Below are 21,997 nucleotides of genomic sequence, written 5' to 3' on the forward strand. Positions count from 1 at the left end.
CAAACCACACACATGACTGCATGATCACAATTTTTGAACTTTGGAAAAGAAAAATAAAAAAGATCAGCTGACTTTAAAGAAAATGTAATGATTAATGAAAGCATTTCTAAAAATGTATTGGGGTCAAAAGGACAACTTTTGTCTTTCAATTAAAGTTAAAGAAAAAACTGAAAATGCACTGAGCAAATTGGTGCAATTTCTTTGAAAAACATGGGAAAAAAAGGCAATGAGCAACTTGATAAGAAATGACCCACAAAATGCAAGAAAGAAACTGAAAAAAAGTATTACTGCAAGAAATAAGTTTTTTTAAATGTATAGGGAAAAATTAAAAAAAACAAGGAAAAACTTTATTCATAATTATCATTATCACATATCTTAAATAATGATACAGCATTTTTAAAAATCATTTTTTAAGCACTTTTCTTTAGTTATTTTCCTTTTTAGTTTGTTTTTAAATGTCTTTTTCTTTTTTTAATACTAATATTCAGGTCATTATTGCACTTTCTCACTAATATCTCTCATTGCGTTCTTCTCATGTTTTTGAAAGAAATCAAGCAAATTCTCTCAGGTTTCAAAGGGCTAACTATATGATTTTACTTGCCTAAACCTAACCTACGTAACATAACTTGCTGAGACCTAACCTGTGTAATTTTATGTACCTAAAGTCACTTATGGGGCACTAATTTGTTAAAGATATCATATGAATTTAATTAACTGTCATAAATTCAAATGAGTATTCTTGTTAGATTTTTATGAATTTCTGCTATTTTTTTTTTTTTGCATCTTGTGAATTGATACTTTTAGGCAGATTCAGGTTAGAAAAAGACAAATTAATCCTCCTTGTGGACTGACTGTTTGACCAGTGCTTAAACTAACAGGTCTGACAGCTTAATTATCCATTCACTCTCATTAACAGGCAGGTGTCTGCAGTGTGTGTGTGTGTGCTGTCCAGAGCTCTCAGACCGTCTTAACGTGGACGTTTTTAAAGCAGCCAGTCACTGTCCTTAATCTTGTGTAATTATGCCAGTTATGGCATTAAAGCTGTTATATTAAGTGACCAGAATGGTTGGTGGATTCATGAATTAAGCAGTCTCTGGCAGCACTGATTGGTTTTCAAACCTCCGATTGTACTGTAGCAATTATCTGAGGGAAACCTAACTAGCCCAAACAAAAGGCCAAATAATCCTCTTCACGTGTAGTCTTGGTGCCATGATGTTTAACACCCAGAGAGCCAGTTCCCCCGCCCTAAACAAACCCTCCTCTCTGTCTGCAGGAGTGTTGTCCTCAATCCTCCTACACTGTGAGGAGGGCTGGATTACTGGAGGGGTCTGCCACAACCATGGTTACCACCCCATGCAGAAAATGAACAATTTATACAGCAGTAACAAGAAGATGCAAAAAAGGACTAAACTACAGAGCACAAGTAAAAGGAGCTGATGGGATCACATTTGTATAATTTCATGTGACATATAAATGATTGCTGCACCCAAAGCATACCAAACCCTGATCCAAAAACCAAGGTTCACGTCAATTTTGTATGCTTTCAAACCCCTAACATTCAGTGTCTGCACAAATGATGTCAGAAGCATACGTAAAATGAAGCTTCTAATAATAATGATAAATAAAATGTGTTATTATTCTGATTATTAGAGGCTTCATTTTACATATGTTCATTTCATTAAACTCTTTCAGAAGCCCTTTTTTAAGAACTTTGATAAAATTGCTCCAATGTTTTTATATTTTGAACATATGCAGAGGAAATGTGTTTGTTCCAACATCTGGGTGGCAGTTGTTACAGAGTGCTTCTCGAGGGATTCTGTGATTTTCTTTCTTTCAGCTCCAAGTTGCTTAAGTCATATTTTGTTAAGACTATCGGTGCTATTATTTTTAAGTTGTTTTTTTTTTTTTAACTTGTTCGGACAGTTTTCCACTGTTTTGTAACTGGAACATTGGCTATTATTTTACCTGTTCTACTGATACCATATATTTAAATATGATTTTTTCTTCGGTTTTAGTGAAAGATCCCATTGATTTGAAATACTCAACCATTTGCAATGTCATAATCTGCCCCTGCTAAAAAAATGTTTCTTCACATAAATATCTTCCACAATAAGTGCTTTTTCTATCCGAATGTAATAATTTAGATACATCTCACATATAAGACGATTTGACAAAACTTTAAAATTTCCCCTGGCTTACAGGGTTTTGACTAAATTAGCCCAAGTGTGTATCTGACCTGCATGCTGTACTGAGGAAACAAGCAGCCCTAACATGACTCATACAGACATACAGAATATACATTGTTTTGAAAAAGCGTTACTTAAAATTCACACCAGAAGCAGCTAATCCAATTTATAGCCAGTTTATTTGTATTGTCCGATATGCCTGCAGCTGTTTAATTTTTAATCCAACATTGGATCAAAGAGATTCCTGACCCAGCTCAAGCTCTCTATGAAGACAAGGCAAAAGAGAGATCCCTCCCACACGGGCGGCTGGGGGTCTAACAGGAACGTCAGGTGGTTGGTGTTGCTGCAGGTCTTAAGTCCAGTCCGGTTGAATAATGTCTCTGTTGGTGGTGTTTGTCTTAATCTGTGATGTCCAGTTCCTAAGGCTCACATGAGGGGCAGGCTCCAGCAGGCACACACAGCGGACAGAGGGGCTCTGGTTTATCTCAGCTGACAGGAACAGAGCTAAAAGCTTCTAAGGCATCAAATGGAGATTGATGCCAAAGAAACCAAAACAAGTGTTCCTTTCTGCTGAGATGACGTGATGCTGTCCTGACTGTGCGAAGTAGGAACCTTCCTGCGTTTAAGGCCTTGGGAACATGAAAGGGGTCAGGCTGAGTCTAGGCGAGGAAGCGCTGCATATCCTCTAGCGTGGCACGCCCTGCGGGGTTTCTGGCCAGACACCTGTTCAGCAACATTTTGACATCTGGAAAGCAGGAGAGAAGGCAGCCACAAAGGTTTAATGGGAAGTTCTGATGAAGAAATCTTAAAATGATAGTAAATAAAACTGTGTGTGTGTACGTGTTCGTATGTTTGTGTGTGTGTATTTTACCTGCTGACAGCGCCCCGTTGACTTTGATTTGCCCAGTAATGTAGTTTATGGTGGTGAAATATTTGTGTCCACTCAGCATTTCATAGAAAATGGCACCCAGCTGCCAGACAGTGGTGGACTGAGCCCAGTAGGTCCCTTTTTCGAAGTACTCTGGAGGGGCAAAGTCCATGGTACCTAGCAACAGATAAATGGAGAGAAAAAATGAGAAACTTTGTTCAGACATGAGCCATTATTTCAGAGATGGAAGACGGATATCATACCACTGAAGGTGGAGAAGGGCCCGTCCCAGGAGAGGGCGCCGCAGCCGAAGTCGATGACACGCATCCTGGGTTCTTTGCCATCGAAATTGTCTTGAATCAGGACATTGTGTGGCTTTATGTCACGATGAAAGACGCCATTAGAGTGCATCTCGATGGCTGCGTCGACGAGTTGCTTAAGGATCACCTGAGAAAGACAGACAGTTTGAAGCGACTGTAATGCAGTATTTTCTCCTTATTCGTGATAGTAAGAAAGTTTTTTTAAGCTTTATCTAACAAAAAATATGTACAAAATAAGTCAGACTAACAAGAACATAAACATATGCGAGAGCACAAAAAACAAACATTCTTCACAGAAAATAATAAATAATAGTAAATAAACATAATATCAATACATAAACCAATAAAAACATCTAAATCATTATTTTTAAAAAAGGACATGGACAGTAACAAAAATAATGCATGTTTCACATCAGGGGTTTCACGAAATACATACTTGTAATAATCAAAAAAAGTGTTGCTTTTAGTCTGTGGATAAAGAATTTCACCGTTAAAAAAGAAAAAGAAATTAACAACATAATTCAAATACTTGTTACTTGTATAATTATAAAGGTCAGTTATATATTTGAGGATAAAACCATCAGTGATGTTACAATTATTAAAAACATGACCAAACGGTCATTGTGATAATACACTGAAAAAATAAATGGATCAATGATGACATCACCAGGTAAAACATAGTAATATACAGTCCCTTCTCATTCAAAAGGCATCAAGTACTGCCGCTTTTGAAGTCAAAGGTCAGCTTTCCCCTCCGCATGATGCACCGCTGTACACGGTCATCTGAGAAAGGGGCTGGACAGAAACGTTTGCGGTGTAAATATATGCTGGCGGATGGCAGGATACACAGACGGGCAGACTGACTGATGGATGAAGTTTGCTGTGCGACTTTTTGGTGTGACTTGGCCTTCACCGTGCAGTAGGTTTGAACTTAATAAAGAATAGACAAAAAAGTTTCCCCATGATGTTTCATACCTTTGCCTCTTCTTCACTCAGGGAGCCTCTGCGGGTCTGAAGGTAGCGGTTCAGGTCCTGGGAATGGTCTGGTTTCTCCATTATGAGGATTACCTCACTGCCTAGGACATACCAGTCCAAGAGGGACACTGCAGCGGATTGTCTGACTGATCCTGGTAGTCCGGCTGTTTTCAGCATGAGGGCCACCTCCACTATAATGTTATAAACGTTCCCATTGCACTTCTAAAGAAATAAATGCATACATGTGGTAAATAACACTTTTAGTTCCACCAGCTTTGAAAAGCACAGCATCAACCCATGTGATAATGTCAATAGGTAACACGTGCATGTCAGGACAGGCTTAAAATATGAGCAGCTGAAAAAAAAAGGGGGAATATAAAACCCTAAGGTTTTTTGTTTTCAACCTCAGACCACATTACTCACCACCCGCTCACGCCGAATGGACCCATAGGATATATGCTTGATGGCCACCTGCGAGACAGGAAACTTGTTGGTTACTACTTCCTGTTCATCAGTGAATGAATGGTATAATGACTGTGAACATGTTTCTTATGACTTACTGGTAAAGAGTCGGCTCTACGGAAGCCTGCAAAAACAGAGCCGAAGCCTCCTTTGCCGATCTGACCAAGCTGTTTGTATTTCCTCTTGAAGTCCTCTACAAAAAAATACGCAAAGACATTGTTTTAACTCATTGTTACTTTTTTTATGTTTCACCCCTCCCCCAATTCCCCACCTACCACTTCTATGTTTGAGCTGATCCTACATTTTATTTTCAACTCCTAAACTCACGGCCTAAAGGAATCCCTTTATTCTATTAACTAAGTCACTTATTTTTTTAGATAGCTTACCTCTGCTGGTGTTTCCGCAGGAGGCCAGCTGACAGAGCTTCTCCTCCTCCTTGCTGATTTCTACTCCAGTGCAGTCAGCTTTCACGTAGATTTTAGTGGTGCACTCAGAGGAGCTGAACTCAAATGGGCTGAACTCAAATGAGCTGGACTTAACAGAGCTAGACTCATTAAGGCTAGACTCTGTGGCACTGGGCTCAGTGAGGCTGTCGGTGTGCCTCTCCCTCTTCACCGATACGCCACTGTCACTGTTGGCCTTCCTCTTTCTGGACCCCAGCTGGCAGTTGATGGCCTTAACTGTGCTTGGGTCAGAGGTGTTGATGTTGGCCTTTCGTTTGCCACCCTCAGCTGGCTCGTCACTCTGCCTGAATGAGTCGGTGAAGTTCCAACACCTCCACCTTTTTGGGACAATATGTCCCTCATCAGCGGCGCTTCTCTTGCGCATGCTGATCTTGGCTGGCGTGTCATTGCAGGGGTCAGAGGAGTGGCCGACGTTGCCTCTGATTGCGTTCTTGTGTGATTCTGCAACATCAGGCTCCTTCGGTTTTGATCTCCATACACTGAGATCCAGTGGATGGTTTTCTAAAAACGACAAGAAAAAAACTGTAAAGAAATATTCTTGACTTCATGCAAGATGATTTATGTACTGATAATGAGGCTCCAGCTTTATGTGCATGATGACCTGTTATGTTTTTGTACTCAGACTGACAAAACAGAAGAATTATACCATAAATCTGACCTAGTTCAAATGCTGGAGGTGACAGATTATACCGTGAGGCAAGCAAAGGAAAAAAGCATATTAAACGACTTAATACGCAAGATCTCAGCCTCAGCTGTCAAACACTACTCATTTTGAATCCAAAGTCTTTAAGAGACAGATTAAGACAACAGTGTTACCAATTTCATGTTTAAAAATGAGTTATATTGTGGATTTATGTCTGAATTAACTACAAAAAAATACGCAAAGACATTGTTTTAACTCATTGTTACTTTTTTTATGTTTCACCCCTCCCCCAATTCCCCACCTACCACTTCTATGTTTGAGCTGATCCTACATTTTATTTTCAACTCCTAAACTCACGGCCTAAAGGAATCCCTTTATTCTATTAACTAAGTCACTTATTTTTTTAGATAGCTTACCTCTGCTGGTGTTTCCGCAGGAGGCCAGCTGACAGAGCTTCTCCTCCTCCTTGCTGATTTCTACTCCAGTGCAGTCAGCTTTCACGTAGATTTTAGTGGTGCACTCAGAGGAGCTGAACTCAAATGAGCTGGACTTAACAGAGCTAGACTCATTAAGGCTAGACTCTGTGGCACTGGGCTCAGTGAGGCTGTCGGTGTGCCTCTCCCTCTTCACCGATACGCCACTGTCACTGTTGGCCTTCCTCTTTCTGGACCCCAGCTGGCAGTTGATGGCCTTAGCTGTGCTTGGGTCAGAGGTGTTGATGTTGGCCTTTCGTTTGCCACCCTCAGCTGGCTCGTCACTCTGCCTGAATGAGTCGGTGAAGTTCCAACACCTCCACCTTTTTGGGACAATATGTCCCTCATCAGCGGCGCTTCTCTTGCGCATGCTGATCTTGGCTGGCGTGTCATTGCAGGGGTCAGAGGAGTGGCCGACGTTGCCTCTGATCGTGTTCTTGTGTGATTCTGCAACATCAGGCTCCTTCGGTTTTGATCTCCATACACTGAGATCCAGTGGATGGTTTTCTAAAAACGACAAGAAAAAAACTGTAAAGAAATATTCTTGACTTCATGCAAGATGATTTATGTACTGATAATGAGGCTCCAGCTTTATGTGCATGATGACCTGTTATGTTTTTGTACTCAGACTGACAAAACAGAAGAATTATACCATAAATCTGACCTAGTTCAAATGCTGGAGGTGACAGATTATAACGTGAGGCAAGCAAAGGAAAAAAGCATATTAAACGACTTAATACGCAAGATCTCAGCCTCAGCTGTCAAACACTACTCATTTTGAATCCAAAGTCTTTAAGAGACAGATTAAGACAACAGTGTTACCAATTTCATGTTTAAAAATGAGTTATATTGTGGATTTATGTCTGAATTAACTCCCCATCTGCAGTGTATAAACTATGGACTCTATTGTGAAGATCTTTTGAGAATCAAACTTACAAGGTTACATCTAAAATCACGCTGGTTTCACTCTGAACTTAAAAGAAGGATCTAATATCCTAAGATGTATAATATCCATGTAAAAAAATCTCTGTATACTTTTGACTCAGATGATCTTAAATGATAATTTAAGGTAAGACAGTCCCAGACATGTTGCATACCAGAAAGTGTTAAAATACAGCAATGGTACGTGTGGTTTTTAAAAAATCTCTAAACTCAGTTGAATGTGGAAGATAGTGTAGACATTTTGTGATCTTTTATGTTTTCAGCTGTTATATTTAAGCTAATTAAATTAAATTTTTATCAGCTGAAAGCACAGAACCACACTGCAGATAAATGTTTGTGATTTGGCAGACGCACAACATGGTCATGAACTCTAACTGGAAGCTATTCACACTTACTTGAATCACTGGAGATCATTGTCATACAATTGCATGAAAAATCGTCCGTAGACATGGCTCTCAAAGAATAATGACTTCTCGAAAAATGCAAACACCCACAGATATCTGAAGAATGTGTACTGACTGTTTGTCTGGTGTGAGGTGGACTATGTAAGCTGTAGAATTCTGAATGTGATGATGCATGAATGCACAGAACCTGGAACCTGGAATTTAATAAATTCCATTCTAAAGTATCGCCCAATCAGGATTTATTTATTTGTAAATATTTTGTTTTGATTTCTATCTCTTCAGTGGAGATCAGATGAAAATTCATCCTGTGTGTATGATCTATCACCCTCTACCACAAAATACAAGTCTCACATACCTATAGTCACCAATCATTCAATTTATTGGTCACATAACATGATAAAATATTATTTGCATGCAATTTCTTTCATCAATTTGGCTATGAGTTTCTTCAATTCATGTATTCAAAGCATTGCAATAACACAAGTGATCAAATTCAGGTCTCAGCTCAATGTATTTGATCTGTTCTCTGTCCCAGTCTGTATTTACACCCCACCAAAGTACAAAGACTGCTCTTATCAAGGTTTTAAATATTATTCTCAGATCCTGAAAAAGTCTCTTTCCGCATTTTCTTGGACTACTGCCACAATTGAGACCATCATATCATCACACTGGTTTAGTCTTTAATGGTCCTGAATTGGTCGAAGTCCTACTTTCAAGAGAGAGACTAGCTTCCTATCTATAGACCGAGTCACAATGGTTATTTACAATAACTTGCGGCTTGAATACTGCCATGTCATTAGATATCTCAAGAACACCTTGAGGGGCTTTCTTTTCCCAAATTTCGCACAAACAAACACTTGGATTCAACGATGAACTGATTAGATTTTTGTGGTCAATGGTCAAGGTCACTGTGACCTTGCATCCATCTCATTCTCATTAACCCAAAGTCTCAAGCACACCATAAGGAAAATTCTGATATTTGGGAGAGAGAGGAGTCAGGTATAGGACTGATGAATGTTTTATAATCCCAAGAGTTAGTCAACAGGATAACAAAGTAGATATAAAAATAGGTTGAATGTTTATTTGAAGATGGTGTACACATTACAATAGCCCACTAGGGCAGGGTAAAAAAAAATCAATTCATCAGTGCACTGCAATATGTTTTTTGTCAATTCAATATTGATTCATAAAATCCTAAAATTGATTATTTACGTGGTAATGATGCCCTGCTCCCGCGGGGGCAGTGTGAAAGCCGCTGGAGTGTGATTGACATTGTTCAGAGGCCCCGCTCGACCCCCAAACACCGTCTGTTGTTTATTCATTAAAATGGTGACAGTGGTGTGAGCTAGCAGTGTGTTAAAATCAGCGCCGACAACATTAAAAGCCGACGTTTGGATACACAAAGTCGACAGTAGTTACGTTGTGTGAGAGCCTCGTGAGTCAGTGTTAAAACACTGCAACAATACGATGAACCTACGTTACCATTTGAGCCGACACCACGCAGATGTTTTGCAAACTGTGGCTAACGCTAAAGCTGTGGATCACACACAAATGCAGGTGGACAAATCCTGCATAAATGTTTATTACTTTTGTTGAGTTCAGCTCAGGCAAAAATGTGCACATTCCTGTACTTTAAATTTATTTTAGTTTTAATTTTTATTTAATAAAGAATAATGTAATGGTAAAATAAGTTTTGGTGCCAGTTTGTTCGAAGCAACTGGATCAATATCGAATTGAATAGAAATCGAATTGAATCATGACATAAAAGAATCAAAATTGAACTGAATTGTGAGGTTCTTGACAAAACGCAGCCCTATAGCCAATTGTCAAGTTTGTGTTTTTATGTCCCCACCCAAGCAACAGCTGTGGTTGAAGGAATTCAGTTTTCATGTTGTTTGTGTGTCCATCCAATCCTCATAATCTCAAGATTGCCTTCAAAAATTTTTTTTTTCAAAATTGGCACAAAGTTTGGATGAATGTCGTGTTGTTTTTAATTATTTTTTTATTTTGAAACGTGAATCCAATTTTAATTACATTTATATATTTCACTACCTTTACCATAAAATGCCAAATCAGTTATTTTGCAGAGCATATTTAAAAAAAATGTTGGACCCTATAGATTTTTAGTTTTAGTACAAATTTCTTACATCTATTCAGTAAGACCTCTGAAGCCATAATTTGTGCAGTAAAGATAACTGCCTTTGAATATCCCCCCAGACAGCCCTCATATCAGATGCGACTTTTCTTGTTACTAACTTTCTGTAGGAGGTGAGCTAGAAAAGACAGACTGACACAGTGACGCCCAGTGGATTATTTTAGCATAACATACCAAAACCAAATGGTAGAGATGACTCAGTCAGGTTGAGTTAAGTCTAACACATTTAGATATGACCTTAAATTTGTTCTTTCAAATGCTTGAGCAGGGCGGTTTGATAACATATAGCTAACTGCAACTCAGAAGAAGAGTCAGATAAATCTTGATATAATTCAGAAATCAGGATTTGTGTTTGGAACCAGTTTATGTGTTGCTGATTCTTTCAGTTTTTAGAGTAGCTGTAATGGTTTTTATCGGTTAGGTACTGAATCTGGTCTAGCCTGCACTTTCATGCCATTAAAGTCTATCCTGTAGTTTAGAAGGCTGGGGGTCTGAGGTGTTGGGTTGCAGGTATATATGCACAGAACAGACCCAGAGGGATTCTTGAGGCAGTCTCTTGCCTCACCATTCACAAAGTGCCCTCTGAGTATGTTTTCATTCATGCCTTTTTGACCTCTTTGGTTTGCCATCACCTTCACTTAAAGTCTGACAAGGTAATCGCAGAGGAGGAGGTACACTGTAGAGTCAAGAGCACTCTGTCCTGAAGAGCAGGAGACCACTTGGCACTAGCAGACCTCCTCTGCATGTGGCCCTGAAAGAGTTACTTAACCCTTTGCAGCCAGATCAAATTCTTTCTTCGCTAAAAGGCAAACAAGATTTGGAACAAGTGCTTTTAAGACTACAATAATTTTGTGACATCATTTTAAACATATAATTATAACCATTATAAATGTAGTTTCTCTTTGGCTTTTTTGTTTTCCCTAGCCATTTGTCTCCCACTGCAGGTTTTAGGAATAATTTTCTAAATTTACTCATTTCTTGCACTTTTTTGAACATTTCTTACAATGTTGCTCACTCCCTTTTTTGTGTTTTTTTGGAGAGAAATCACACCAATTCACGCAAGGTTTAAAGGTTTAAATTCTTGTGAAAGGTGTCTGTACGCAGCACAAGAAAATTGATGTCCAGGTTTCAAAGGGTTAAAGCTTAAAGGGATATAACCCTTAAGAGATACAAATGTTAGTTCCAGAGTCCTAAATCATTGGGGATTGGGTAATTTTACAATACATTTTATAAGAATAAGTGTATTTTTATAGTCCTGACAGACCAGATTGACTATTTCTTCGATGCTATGTGTTAAAAAACAGAAAGTCTCCCTGAGGTTATTTAATCCATGAAATGTTTTTACACTAATTCACTCTGAACAGATTCGAGGAATTAAGGTAACAAGTTTTGCTGTGTTGCTGAGCTGCCCTGAGAGAGCTGCCGGTCAGACGGTGTGGATGTCTAAATAAACAGAATTCGGTCCTGTGCTGTGTTCATAAAGTCCCTGAAGACAAGAAAGGAAAAGATGAGAAATCCTGATATTGTCAGACATGAATAAGTGGATCTAAATGCCTCTTGCAGGGAAAGATCTTTGAAAGTTGATTTTTTAAAAGATTTGATTTTCTTTAAGAACTGCCGTCTTACTGGGCTGTGGAGAACATCAGATACTAACATTCATACCGTCAGGAAAAGCCTAGAAAAGTCATAGCATTTGCAGACATTCATTTTCAGGCCTGGAAAAGTTTTGGAAAAAATTGCATATCCAATGATGATTTCTGTTTTTACAGTTTCTGGCTGTGATAAATGATGTCATTTTGGAGATTTTGAAAGAAAACAAACCTTCTGCAGGTTTTGAAGGCATGTTTTCTTTAAAAATCACCAGTAAAATAAACACAAAATAGAACAATTTATAGATTTATGTTTCTCATCCTTAAACCAAAATAAACAAACAAAAGTCAAAAGTCTCAGTCCCAGTGCCTTTTGCACCACCACTGCCCTCATAAATAACAAACAGTCCCTTACTGATGAATAAATATTTAGCTCTAACCCCATTCTGAATTCATTTTTATTTTAAATATTTTATATTTAATAAAAGTTATTATATAATAATGAAATGAACCAATAAGGAGTGTCAGTCAGAGAATGTGGTCTTTTGCCCCAAAGTCATGAAAAGGTCTTGAAAATGTATTGGTAAAAATGCAAATCAACCATGAAATAATACATTTAAACCATAAATTATGTTTCTTTATAATTGCTGACTGCTAATATGGGACTGAGTTCATTAAGTTTTCACATTAATTCCAATTATTTCTTTTCTGATTAAAACCAACATTTTTTCTTTAGGGATTTGTTTTCTATCATTGAGCTAACTGAGAAACTCGACTAAGTGACATATTCAATATTTTATATAATATTGATTGCATAGCAATAACAGTATAGAACAACTCTTAAACTGTGAAATCAATCCAAATAACTGCAAAAACTGCAGAAAGTCTTTGAAAAATTAACAATCTGGATGAAATTTAGGCAGATTATTCCCTGTAGCCTAAATATTACATCAGAGATGAGTTTTTACTGATATTTCTAGGAACTTTTTATACAATCCTCTGTCTGCATTATGCATTTTTATTTTTATATTTTTAGTGCTTCATTTTAACATCTTCATAGTTTTCTTTCCCCTGATGCCTGGCCATTGTTCTTTACTGTGTAAGAAATCAAATAATTACAAATTGCAAACACAGACAGAGACAGAGAGAGAGAGACAAAGAGAGAGAGAGAGAGAGAGAGAGAGAAAGAGGGAAACACATGCAGCAAAACATGACCTAAACATTAACTTAAAAAAAAAGAGATCAATAGAAAATAGTCGAATAAATAGGGTAAAATATCAGGAAAACTGTATTTTTTAAATGATTTTATATATCTTAAATTTGATTGCAAAAACATTTGTTATATTATATTATATTGTATGATATTCCCGAGTTTGCTCTTTTAGTTTTCTGCTTATCTTTTTGCTAATTGCTAGTTTATTGATAAGTTAAGTTATTGTTGCTCATTGCCTTCATCCCATGTTTTTGACGGATATCAAGCCAGTTTGCTCACGTTTTAAAGGGTTAAACCATCAGTCATCAACTTTCCCATCTACAAAAAAACCCGAAAACCATCCTAACTGTTTGGATGTTGAGGCGGGCGGGTCATCAGAGTGGGAGGTGCACCGAGCCGCTTAAAATGACAGACAGAAGTTGCGGCTCTCACATAAGGTCAGCGAACAAAGTCTTCACAGGAGCAACAAACAAGACTGAAGGGGTTAACAAGCGGGACTAGCGGCACTAACACCGGGATCAGACAGCGGTGTGCTGCCGGAACCAACATCTGGCTGGACGCGGATGTACCGGAGCAGCCGGCAGATGCTCCGTGAACATGTTTAACTGCGTCTCCAACAGTGTGGTGAGTAACAAGATTTTACTGATAAAAAAAATAAATAATTCACAAAACTACAAGTTTTAGAAAAAATAGCCTAATATGTGGGTTTATCTAGCTTTTGCAGAAACTAAACTTGACGAATTTTACAGTTTGGGAGACACTAAAATAGTTTTTCATGTCAGATATTGTACACTTACCTTCAAAAACTAAAGTTAGGCCTATTTTCCTTGAGTTCCACTGAAAGAAATCATTTTCTTTCACAGAAGCGTATTTTTAGGTAGGCTAATTATTCTTTTTGCATCATAAATTATTTCTTAAGTATAGGCCTATCCGTTATAGTTGACGTCATTTGATATAATAATAGGCTACATTATTTTCTGCTAAAGAAAATAAAATAATAATATTAATTATAATAACAATAAACAGTAGTAGAAATATAGGCTATATGATCAAGAAATAATAATTACATCATACAGAACTGAGAAAAAGTGGGCCTAAACCATTAAAATGACATTGACAATGGCGAGGATATAATAAGCTAAATTGCTATTATTTTAGGCTAATTTGAAGGAAAAAATGGGACAGTTATTTAGAGTTCATATTACAGAGGCATATAGGAGAATCATTTCAATAATTATTTTGGTTTACGCATTATATTCCACGCTCTCTCAATGAGAGGACAATCCAAAAAGTGTCCATTGTATCTGCATTAATAGCTATAGGCCTATTCTTTGTTTTTTTCCCCAATACTCAAAGCAGCCTTTTTCTGAACATTGGAAAGAAAAATCCGTTAGCCCAAAATAGAATTTAATGTAAGCATGCGGACAAATTAGCGATTAAGTTATGATTTTATTAAGATTCATGCTTTTTGGGTTATTTTTCCGAGTTGAGTGGGCCCCGTTTTCACCAAAATATTGTTAAAAACACTATTAAAAATACCGATTAGTAATAGGCTACTATATTGTGAGCAGAGTTTGGCATAATAGAGCTTTTTTCACGGCAAACATTTTGACTCCTTACAGCAGTACAGCAGGTGAAACTGATTGCGTTCACGCGGCCTGTTCAGGTGAATAATGTAAGGACACCGCGGGCCGTCTGCGGCTGATTGCTCATCATGTGCACGTGCGCGGCTGAACACAATTAGCCAGAATCACGTTCAGCTGTGCGCGAGGCCAGTCTCCTGTTGTCCCCGAGTTGGATTTTGTATATGTAAACATGGAGAAATTCACTTTGTTATGGCTCTAATAAAAAAGGGACTGTGGGCCACCGACAGACTGGGCCCTCATCGACACATGACAGTACATAAATGTTATAAAGGCGCAAAATGCCTACAAAACGTTTAAGCTAATATTTCCTTTAACCGTTACCTGTGGTTGTCATGGAAATATGAAGGGGACATTAGCTTACCTGGTCGTCATTGGGTCTCGCGCATCTTTCTGGACTCGCTGACATCATGTCGGAAGGAGAAAGACGAACCACGGAGGCTGTTTTCACTCAGCTACAACAAGGACATATTTGCGTCGACACAGTAGGTGTTTTTAATATCAAACCAATAACTTTTACTCAAGTCTCATAGCTCAGGCTACTACAGAAGCTAAAGTGTCGAGTGTAAAGAAATAAAAAAAACGTAGCTCGCGCGACTGTATGCGCACTTCAAAGACATTTAACTTTTAGCCAAAGCAGCGAATTTTAAAGCCCTTCAGCTACCTGTCGCTCTAACATTTGTGATAGAGGCGTTTTTTAAAAGAAGAGTTGAGTTTCTTGCCTCTGAACAGGTTTTATAAGCCGTTGTTACATTATTTGACTGGTACCTCTGACAGGGTTCCTCTGGGCCTGATGATATTTTCGAGGAGGACTCCTACTCTCCGTCCTCTCTGTCGTCGTCCTCCTCCGCCTCCGTCCCCACCGTGGCCTCCTTGCAGGGGAAAACCCTGTGCACCTCCTGCGGCCTGGAGATAGTGGACAGATACCTCCTCAAGGTCAGAATGATAATATTCAAACATAACAAGGTGCCTTTGATAACACTGCAAAATTAGACCCAGGACATATAGAGGAAGCTGGAGGCAGACTTCCACAGGGACTATGTTTTTAGCTTCCCATGGCTGGAGGCTTTTACAGTCAAACTGTCTATTTTTATTTCTTTTATTTAGATAGATACTTCTTTCTGCCAAGTGTATTTTTCCACTGTACTTAATTTTTTCTCCTTCTTCTTAATTAAAAATGTATCTGTTATGAATATTTGATCCCTAATTGTTTTCCAACCAAAACAATTTTTTAAAGGTTTGTTAGATTATTTTAGTTTACAATTATGTTGTAAATTCACGTGTAATTTCAGATTTATGCTGACTCAAAGCTTGCAATTAAATGATTACATTATTTTTTGGTTATTGTTGGATTATGGCAGTGATTCCCATTCCCCCCCAAAGGTATCCCTTATTTCATATTATATTCCATATATATCAATAACAGCACAGAGTAGCAGATGAATGGTAAATTAACCCAAATAGTGGTGGCAAAAACTGCATGAGCTTTGTGTGAAATTAGCAATTTGGATGGATTTTCTGCAGATTATTTCTTGTAAATATTGCATCAGGGTTGAGTTTTCTTGTGTGTGTGTGTTTTAAAAGAGTCTCTGAAGGACTTTCAGTGTGCATTATGTTATTTTAAATTTCTAATAACCATACAGACATTGATCTATTTGCTCTTTGGTTTAACTGCATATTGTCCTCAAGCAAGATGAGTCTCTCAGTGTGAGTATAGCTTGAGTACAGTAAGCTTGCATTTCGAATAATTAAACTTTTAGATGCACCCCCTAAAATCAGGAAGGCCTTGCCTCCCCCTGTGAAGCTTCGTGGTTAGGACCCTCAGGTTTAGAACCACTGAATTGTGGTGTACTCATTAAATTTCTTGATGACAAGCATATATAGACTAAACATCAGAACATTATAGTAAATACCATAGACTGTATATAAAGACAGATTATGGGAAATACCCAGTAAGACGAATCTAAAATTGCAGTGGATCCAGTAAACTAAATACAATGTGAAGAATTTGAGTGACCTCTACTGCCTTCAGTTATAAGAATAGCGTTAAAGGATGTGTGAAATGCCACTTGTTAGCCATATTTATTTAAAATCTCTTCTTTGTCCCCATCTCAGGTAAATGACTTGTGCTGGCACGTGCGCTGCCTCTCATGCAGTGTATGCAACACATCACTGGGGCGACATGTGAGCTGCTACATCAAAGATAAACAAGTTTTCTGCAAACTCGACTACTTCAGGTAAGTTTAGATTTATCAGATTTATCTGCAGTGACCTTTTAAGAGTGATTAAAGAAAAATAGTATACAGAGGTTTGTTGAGTGTGTTTGTGTTGCCTCCTGAACACTAACCCCTAACTATATAATTAAGGAGAATAACTGTGCCACATAATCCATCTGAAAATAAGCATTATATATATACTCTGAGAAAAAAATGCATAAGACATATGGTGCTTTTTGGCTTGAGAAACATCATGGTCAAAACACAGAAGAAAGAAGGATGATATTTTGTACACACCTGTTCTGTCAATAAGACAAAAACGAGGACAGTATCCTTATGTGTGTGTGCTTTCTGTTTGAGGTGCAAGATAATGACAGAATTCAAGCATCATCTAAGGATTCTCATCTTAGATTGAAATGTTTAGTGCACCTTTACCATCTGGAAAACTGAATAACTGGGAATTCAGTTAAAACATAAGATACATTTATTCATACTATATTAAGTGGATAGTTTGGATATAAATACAATCATACAGTATACTGCTTAACCCCTTATTTTCTTGCAGACTACAAAAGCAGAGTGCCTTAACTCCCAAGAGAGAGTCGGTTGTCAAGTTTTTTTCATAGATTAATAATTAAAAAAAAACAAAAACAAAAACAAAAAAACAAAAAAAAAAAACATACTGCCACATTTTCAATATTACACCTTATATTAATTTAAATGGAAACCATAACATCTTAGACAGTGTTTCTTTCTTGTTTTACACTGCAGTGAGTGAAGGTGTTTTGCCTTTTGTAGAGCAGTACAGGTACAGCTTTCTTCAAAGAGGCAACACACCCACTCGTCATGCTGGGCTGGGCCTGTCCAGGCTCAGTGATGATAGATTCATATGCAAAACACTGAGTCATATATGCAGTTTGGGCAGGAGAACTCCAAAATCTTTGTTGGTACAATTAGCAGAGAGGAAGAAAGAGGTTTTATACACCAGCACAGACTGGAGGTCAGTGTTATGAGTGGCAAACCTAAGATATTACCTAACTGCAGTGGTGCATGAAGTACCTGTATGCCATACTCAAGTAAAAGTATAGATTTCTTACCAGAAAATGACACTGGAGGATGTTAAAGTCACCTATTAGAATAATACTTAAGAAAGTGATATTTGCTGTACTTAAGTATAAAAAGTTAAGTTGTAAAAGTACAAGTAAATGCTGTTAATGAAAAAGCAAGCAGTCACTTGCACACCACCTTGAAAGTGGAGCGTACACTACAAAACAGTCTCCTTTGCAACGTAAATGATATAGAGAACAAAATCCAGTTTTTCCTTCTCTCCCATTTCTTCGTTCATCTGTCTGTCCCCTCCTCCCCTCTTTCCTTCCTTCCCTCTTTTGTAGTAACTAAGGTACATTGGCAAACTGCATTGTAGTAAAAGTAAACATTTTGTTTAGGAAATGTAGTGTAGAAGAAGTAAAAATTGCAGAAATCTAAAAACAAGAACAGCCCAGATGAAATACTCAAATACAATACATCACACCACTGCTTAACAGTCTGTGATCAGTCACCTCATCGCAGCTCGTCTCTCCTCCTGTTTCCCATCTTTCTTCAGAAGGTATGGCACCCGCTGCGCCCGTTGTGGCCGTAACATCCACTCCAGTGACTGGGTGCGTCGGGCTCGAGGCAGCACCTTCCACCTGGCCTGTTTCTCCTGCACCTCCTGTAAGCGCCAGCTGTCCACCGGGGAGGAATGTGGACTGCTGGAGAACAGGGTATTTTGCCGGCCACACTACGACATCATGATGGAGAACATCAAACGTGCCAGGGAAAATGGTGAGTATATGTGGATGGGATTAATGACAGGAAACACGACATGAAACATTAAAGCTTTCTCACTCTGCCACGCCCTCTGTGTATCTATCCATGCAGATGGTTTGTTTTATTGCAGTCATTGATATAAAGCTCAGTCAGCAGAGGGCTGTAGTGTTTAGCCGTGTAGAAGAGGTCATGAGCGTAGCCTGTCGGTCACAGACGGTGCTCCTCCATATTAGCAATGTTGTGCTAATAACAATAAAGTATGCCTCACTGAATAACATAAATGCAATCCATTATTTAGTGTTCTCTGAAGATATCACAGGTCTTAAAGAGGATGTTTTCAGATACCTGCATCTGGTTCCTGCTGCTGCTTCAGAACAATGAAGGTGCAGCAGTTCAAAGACCTTGTTACCAAGGAGGACGTCACCTGAAACAGAGCCTACTATGTACCTCAGAATGACAAACATCGCGTGTAACATGTCCCGTGTCTTGTCTTAAAGAGCAACCAAAAGTAGAGGAGGAGGTGGCAGACAAAGATGAGTCCGGCACCATGTCCAGACCCACCAAGAGAGCCAGGACCAGCTTCACTGTCGACCAGTTACAGGTACTGCCCACCAGTTTGGGCCAGTTCTCCTTCTGACTCAAGTGTGTCAAAACTTGATTACAGACTCATGGTCCAGGTAACAGATGATTAAATGACCTGCTAGTTTTCTAATAACCTGTGAACACTTTTCTCTGTAATTTAGTGCCACAAAACCCACATCTGTTCATCCGTTTACAGCAGGTGGGCCTTTGCTCCATCAAATGACCCACCGCTACTCATGATGTGGCTACTATGAGCCAACATATGATTACACCTCAATCAATATTGCAAGTTTTTTGTTCATCTCAACTCATTGATATATTTCAATAAGGTACAGACCAAGGAATAAGGGTTCAGGGTTAGTGGGGTTAAAATGAGAGCGAATGTTTGATTTGTCGGCTCGTCAGAAACATGACTGTGTCTGCTGGATGTGTTAGTACTAGCTGGTAGGCAGAACAAATGTGTGAGCTGCTGACATTTGGTCACCTTTTTCTTATGTTTCCTGCCCTCTAGTGGCAGTAGTATACACATTATATCTGAACACAGTCTGAGCACTCCTACCATGTCAACACGTCCCCCTATGTCATCTCTACATGTGCAGGTAATGCAGACTCAGTTTGCTAAAGATAACAACCCAGATGCCCAGACTCTGCAGAAACTGGCAGAGAGGACCGGTCTCAGCCGCAGGGTGATTCAGGTACAGCAACTGTCTCTGCCTCCAGGAGAGTGATCTGGTCAACACTAGCTAGCTTTTCAAAGAATTCAAATGAGAAATTGACTCCAGCACTTGGGTCCGAAAAATTTTAACAACAGAGAAAGAATGATAACTATGTACGGTAAAGATGTAAGACTTCAAGACGAATAAGGCTGCATTGTATTTTTTATATTTTGCCTATCAGTGTGCAACAAGTGTAAAAATTATTACTGTCCTTTTTCCTCCTGATTGTATAATACCGTGAACTAATCATGCAAATTTGCAAGCTCTTGCAAATAATGCAGCTAACAGCCACATCTCCTCACTAATAAACAAATGCTTCTTGAGCAACTTAACAAGACATGGCACAAAAATTAGCAAGAAATTAGTAAAAGGTTACAAGAAAATTAGCTGTAAGTAAGGAGAAAAAAGTAAAAAAAAAGAAGAAAGAAAGAAAACAAGAAATTAAAAAAATATACATTTACATTTTTGTTCTGTAACATCATTTTAAATACATATTCATAAATACAGTTTTCTTTACATTTTTGTTTTAAATATTTTATTCATTTATTGATAATTTTCTAATCATGCTAAGGTTTCAAAGGGGTAAACAGCTTGTGGAAGCAGTGAACGCAGCAGAAATAAGCTGATGTCAGTTCAGGTTTCAGAGGGTCAGAGTTTTCTTTTCATGTAATTAGTTGTGAAGAGAACTCTATGGAATTTTAACAATGTCTCAAATCCAAACGTTGTTTTAGTTTAGACAAGTTTTAAATTTCTTTGTCTGACAGGGAGAGAGGAGGCGTATGAAACCAACTGGAACCAATTCAGCTCCCGAAAGAGAGATTATCACTCTGACCTGTTTTCAATTCATTCTTCCTGCATTCAGGTTTGGTTTCAGAACTGTCGAGCTCGTCAAAAGAAATACATCAGCCCAAATTCTGCCTCCTCAACGTTGATGACATCATTTGCTCCTGGTCAGCTGACACCACCTTTGATGGAGGATCTGCAATACACAACCTATATTTCTCCAGATGCTCCCCTCCTCACTACACTGACGTATATGGACGGTGAGAAACATGCACACACATCACTCTACTGAACACCCACACACAGCTAGCTCAGTGCTAACACAGCCGAGTCACCACAAGACAGTGCCGGCACTGTATTTTTCTGCAAAACCACAAATACATTACACATGCTCTTTTTATAAATATATAAAGTGAGGTAGTGTTTGAGCTGATTTGTAATTAGGATGTGGAGCAGATGGTGTATGGTGTGACACCTAGGTGAAATGTGTGCCGAGCTGCAGACTGCTGCAGACCACTGTTCAAAACCAATAAACAACAAAACTGATTTTGTTTTAGTGAGTCATTTCTATTTTTCCAGCCACCAAACTTAATGTTTTTTTTTTTTTTAGCAGTCTACAGTAATTTTTTCTTATAGAAATTGCTGTATTTAAAGCCAGGATTGTGCCCCAAAACAGGGTAGTTCAAATCTTTTAAATTTGGTTTCATCAGTTTTCATCGGTGTATAATCACCTGACACAAAGAATCATTGTGTTTTCATTCCCCTAGAATGAGATGTTTATATGTACATATGGAGTGGGTCCTTGGCCATGGAGTCTAACATGTTTTTTTGCAGAAGCCCAGAACGGACAAATTAAAAATTGGATTGAAACATGAACTTTCAAAATATCTGTACAAATGTGGCTGACAGGTTGTTTGCAGAAACATACAACACCAACATTTTTTTCTGGTGATTGGGGCTGGCTAACAACATAAATCATCTATAGAAAAGCTTTGAATCGTCTGTATGGCTGCCCAATAAAAGCAGACATTGTTTGTCAAATTTTGAATAGGACTTTTTTTTGTTTTAGTTTTAGAAAACATTTAGCTATTGTTACAGCAGTTGTTACAGAAATACCTTTTTGATTTTCATGAAAAGTCTTTGATTCATTCATAACTTTTCATTCTTTTAACTTCCCCAGTCCAAAGTCCAGACCCACTGTTGCTTCAGCCTCTCATATCCCATTCACTGACACAACTGCCAGTCAGCCATGCCTGAGCAACAGCCCGCCTCTCCAAAACTGAAGACAAACATCGACTGATTAAAAAAAAGTTTTGATTTTTTTTTTTTTAGGATTGGAGGACTTTAATTTATTAACTGTCTAAATAACAGCAATTAAATGGAACAATGACTTTAATTTCCACTGCCTAATGTGTGAGTAGACACTTAAAAAATCAACCTGTTAAGTCACTAAATTCACTTCATCTAGTTACACAGATTTAGATAGTGAGAAGAAACAGGTAAAATATGGGTATGTCAGATGAAACTTTTGTTAATATGTATATGTTATGAATT

At 38.2% G+C, this 21,997-nt stretch overlaps 2 protein-coding genes across 4 annotated transcripts; one reads left to right on the top strand and one right to left on the bottom strand.

The window, feature by feature from the left end:
• Positions 1–1,458: 1,458 nt before the first annotated feature.
• On the bottom strand, positions 1,459–5,772 carry LOC121951851 (serine/threonine-protein kinase pim-2-like). Its single transcript, XM_042498337.2, has 7 exons — positions 5,198–5,772; positions 4,910–5,004; positions 4,773–4,820; positions 4,350–4,571; positions 3,318–3,501; positions 3,058–3,231; positions 1,459–2,931 (listed from the first exon to the last, which is right to left on the bottom strand). Exons 1-7 carry the CDS (start codon positions 5,637–5,639, stop codon positions 2,846–2,848), a joined length of 1,251 nt encoding a protein of 416 aa, XP_042354271.2. The 5' UTR covers positions 5,640–5,772; the 3' UTR covers positions 1,459–2,845.
• Positions 5,773–13,130: 7,358 nt separating this feature from the next.
• LOC121951445 (LIM/homeobox protein Lhx8-like) lies at positions 13,131–21,918 on the top strand. 3 transcript variants are annotated; one of them, XM_042497773.2, is made up of 8 exons: positions 13,131–13,318; positions 15,115–15,273; positions 16,453–16,574; positions 18,157–18,377; positions 18,860–18,963; positions 19,544–19,639; positions 20,523–20,703; positions 21,624–21,918. In XM_042497773.2, the coding sequence occupies exons 1-8, from the start codon at positions 13,292–13,294 to the stop codon at positions 21,698–21,700; spliced, it is 987 nt and encodes a 328-aa protein (XP_042353707.2). In that variant the 5' UTR covers positions 13,131–13,291; the 3' UTR covers positions 21,701–21,918. The 3 variants fall into 3 exon arrangements, with proteins under 3 accessions (XP_042353707.2, XP_042353706.2, XP_042353705.2); XM_042497772.2 differs by lacking the exon at positions 13,131–13,318 and adding an exon at positions 14,447–14,822 and having other exon boundaries at positions 18,160–18,377; XM_042497771.2 differs by lacking the exon at positions 13,131–13,318 and adding an exon at positions 14,448–14,822.
• The last annotated feature ends 79 nt before the right edge of the window (positions 21,919–21,997 follow it).

Source organism: Plectropomus leopardus, chromosome 12, assembly GCF_026936395.1.
Source record: "Plectropomus leopardus strain MGB_pleo_1.0 chromosome 12, ASM2693639v1, whole genome shotgun sequence".
In the NCBI taxonomy this organism is placed as follows: domain Eukaryota; kingdom Metazoa; phylum Chordata; class Actinopteri; order Perciformes; family Serranidae; genus Plectropomus; species Plectropomus leopardus.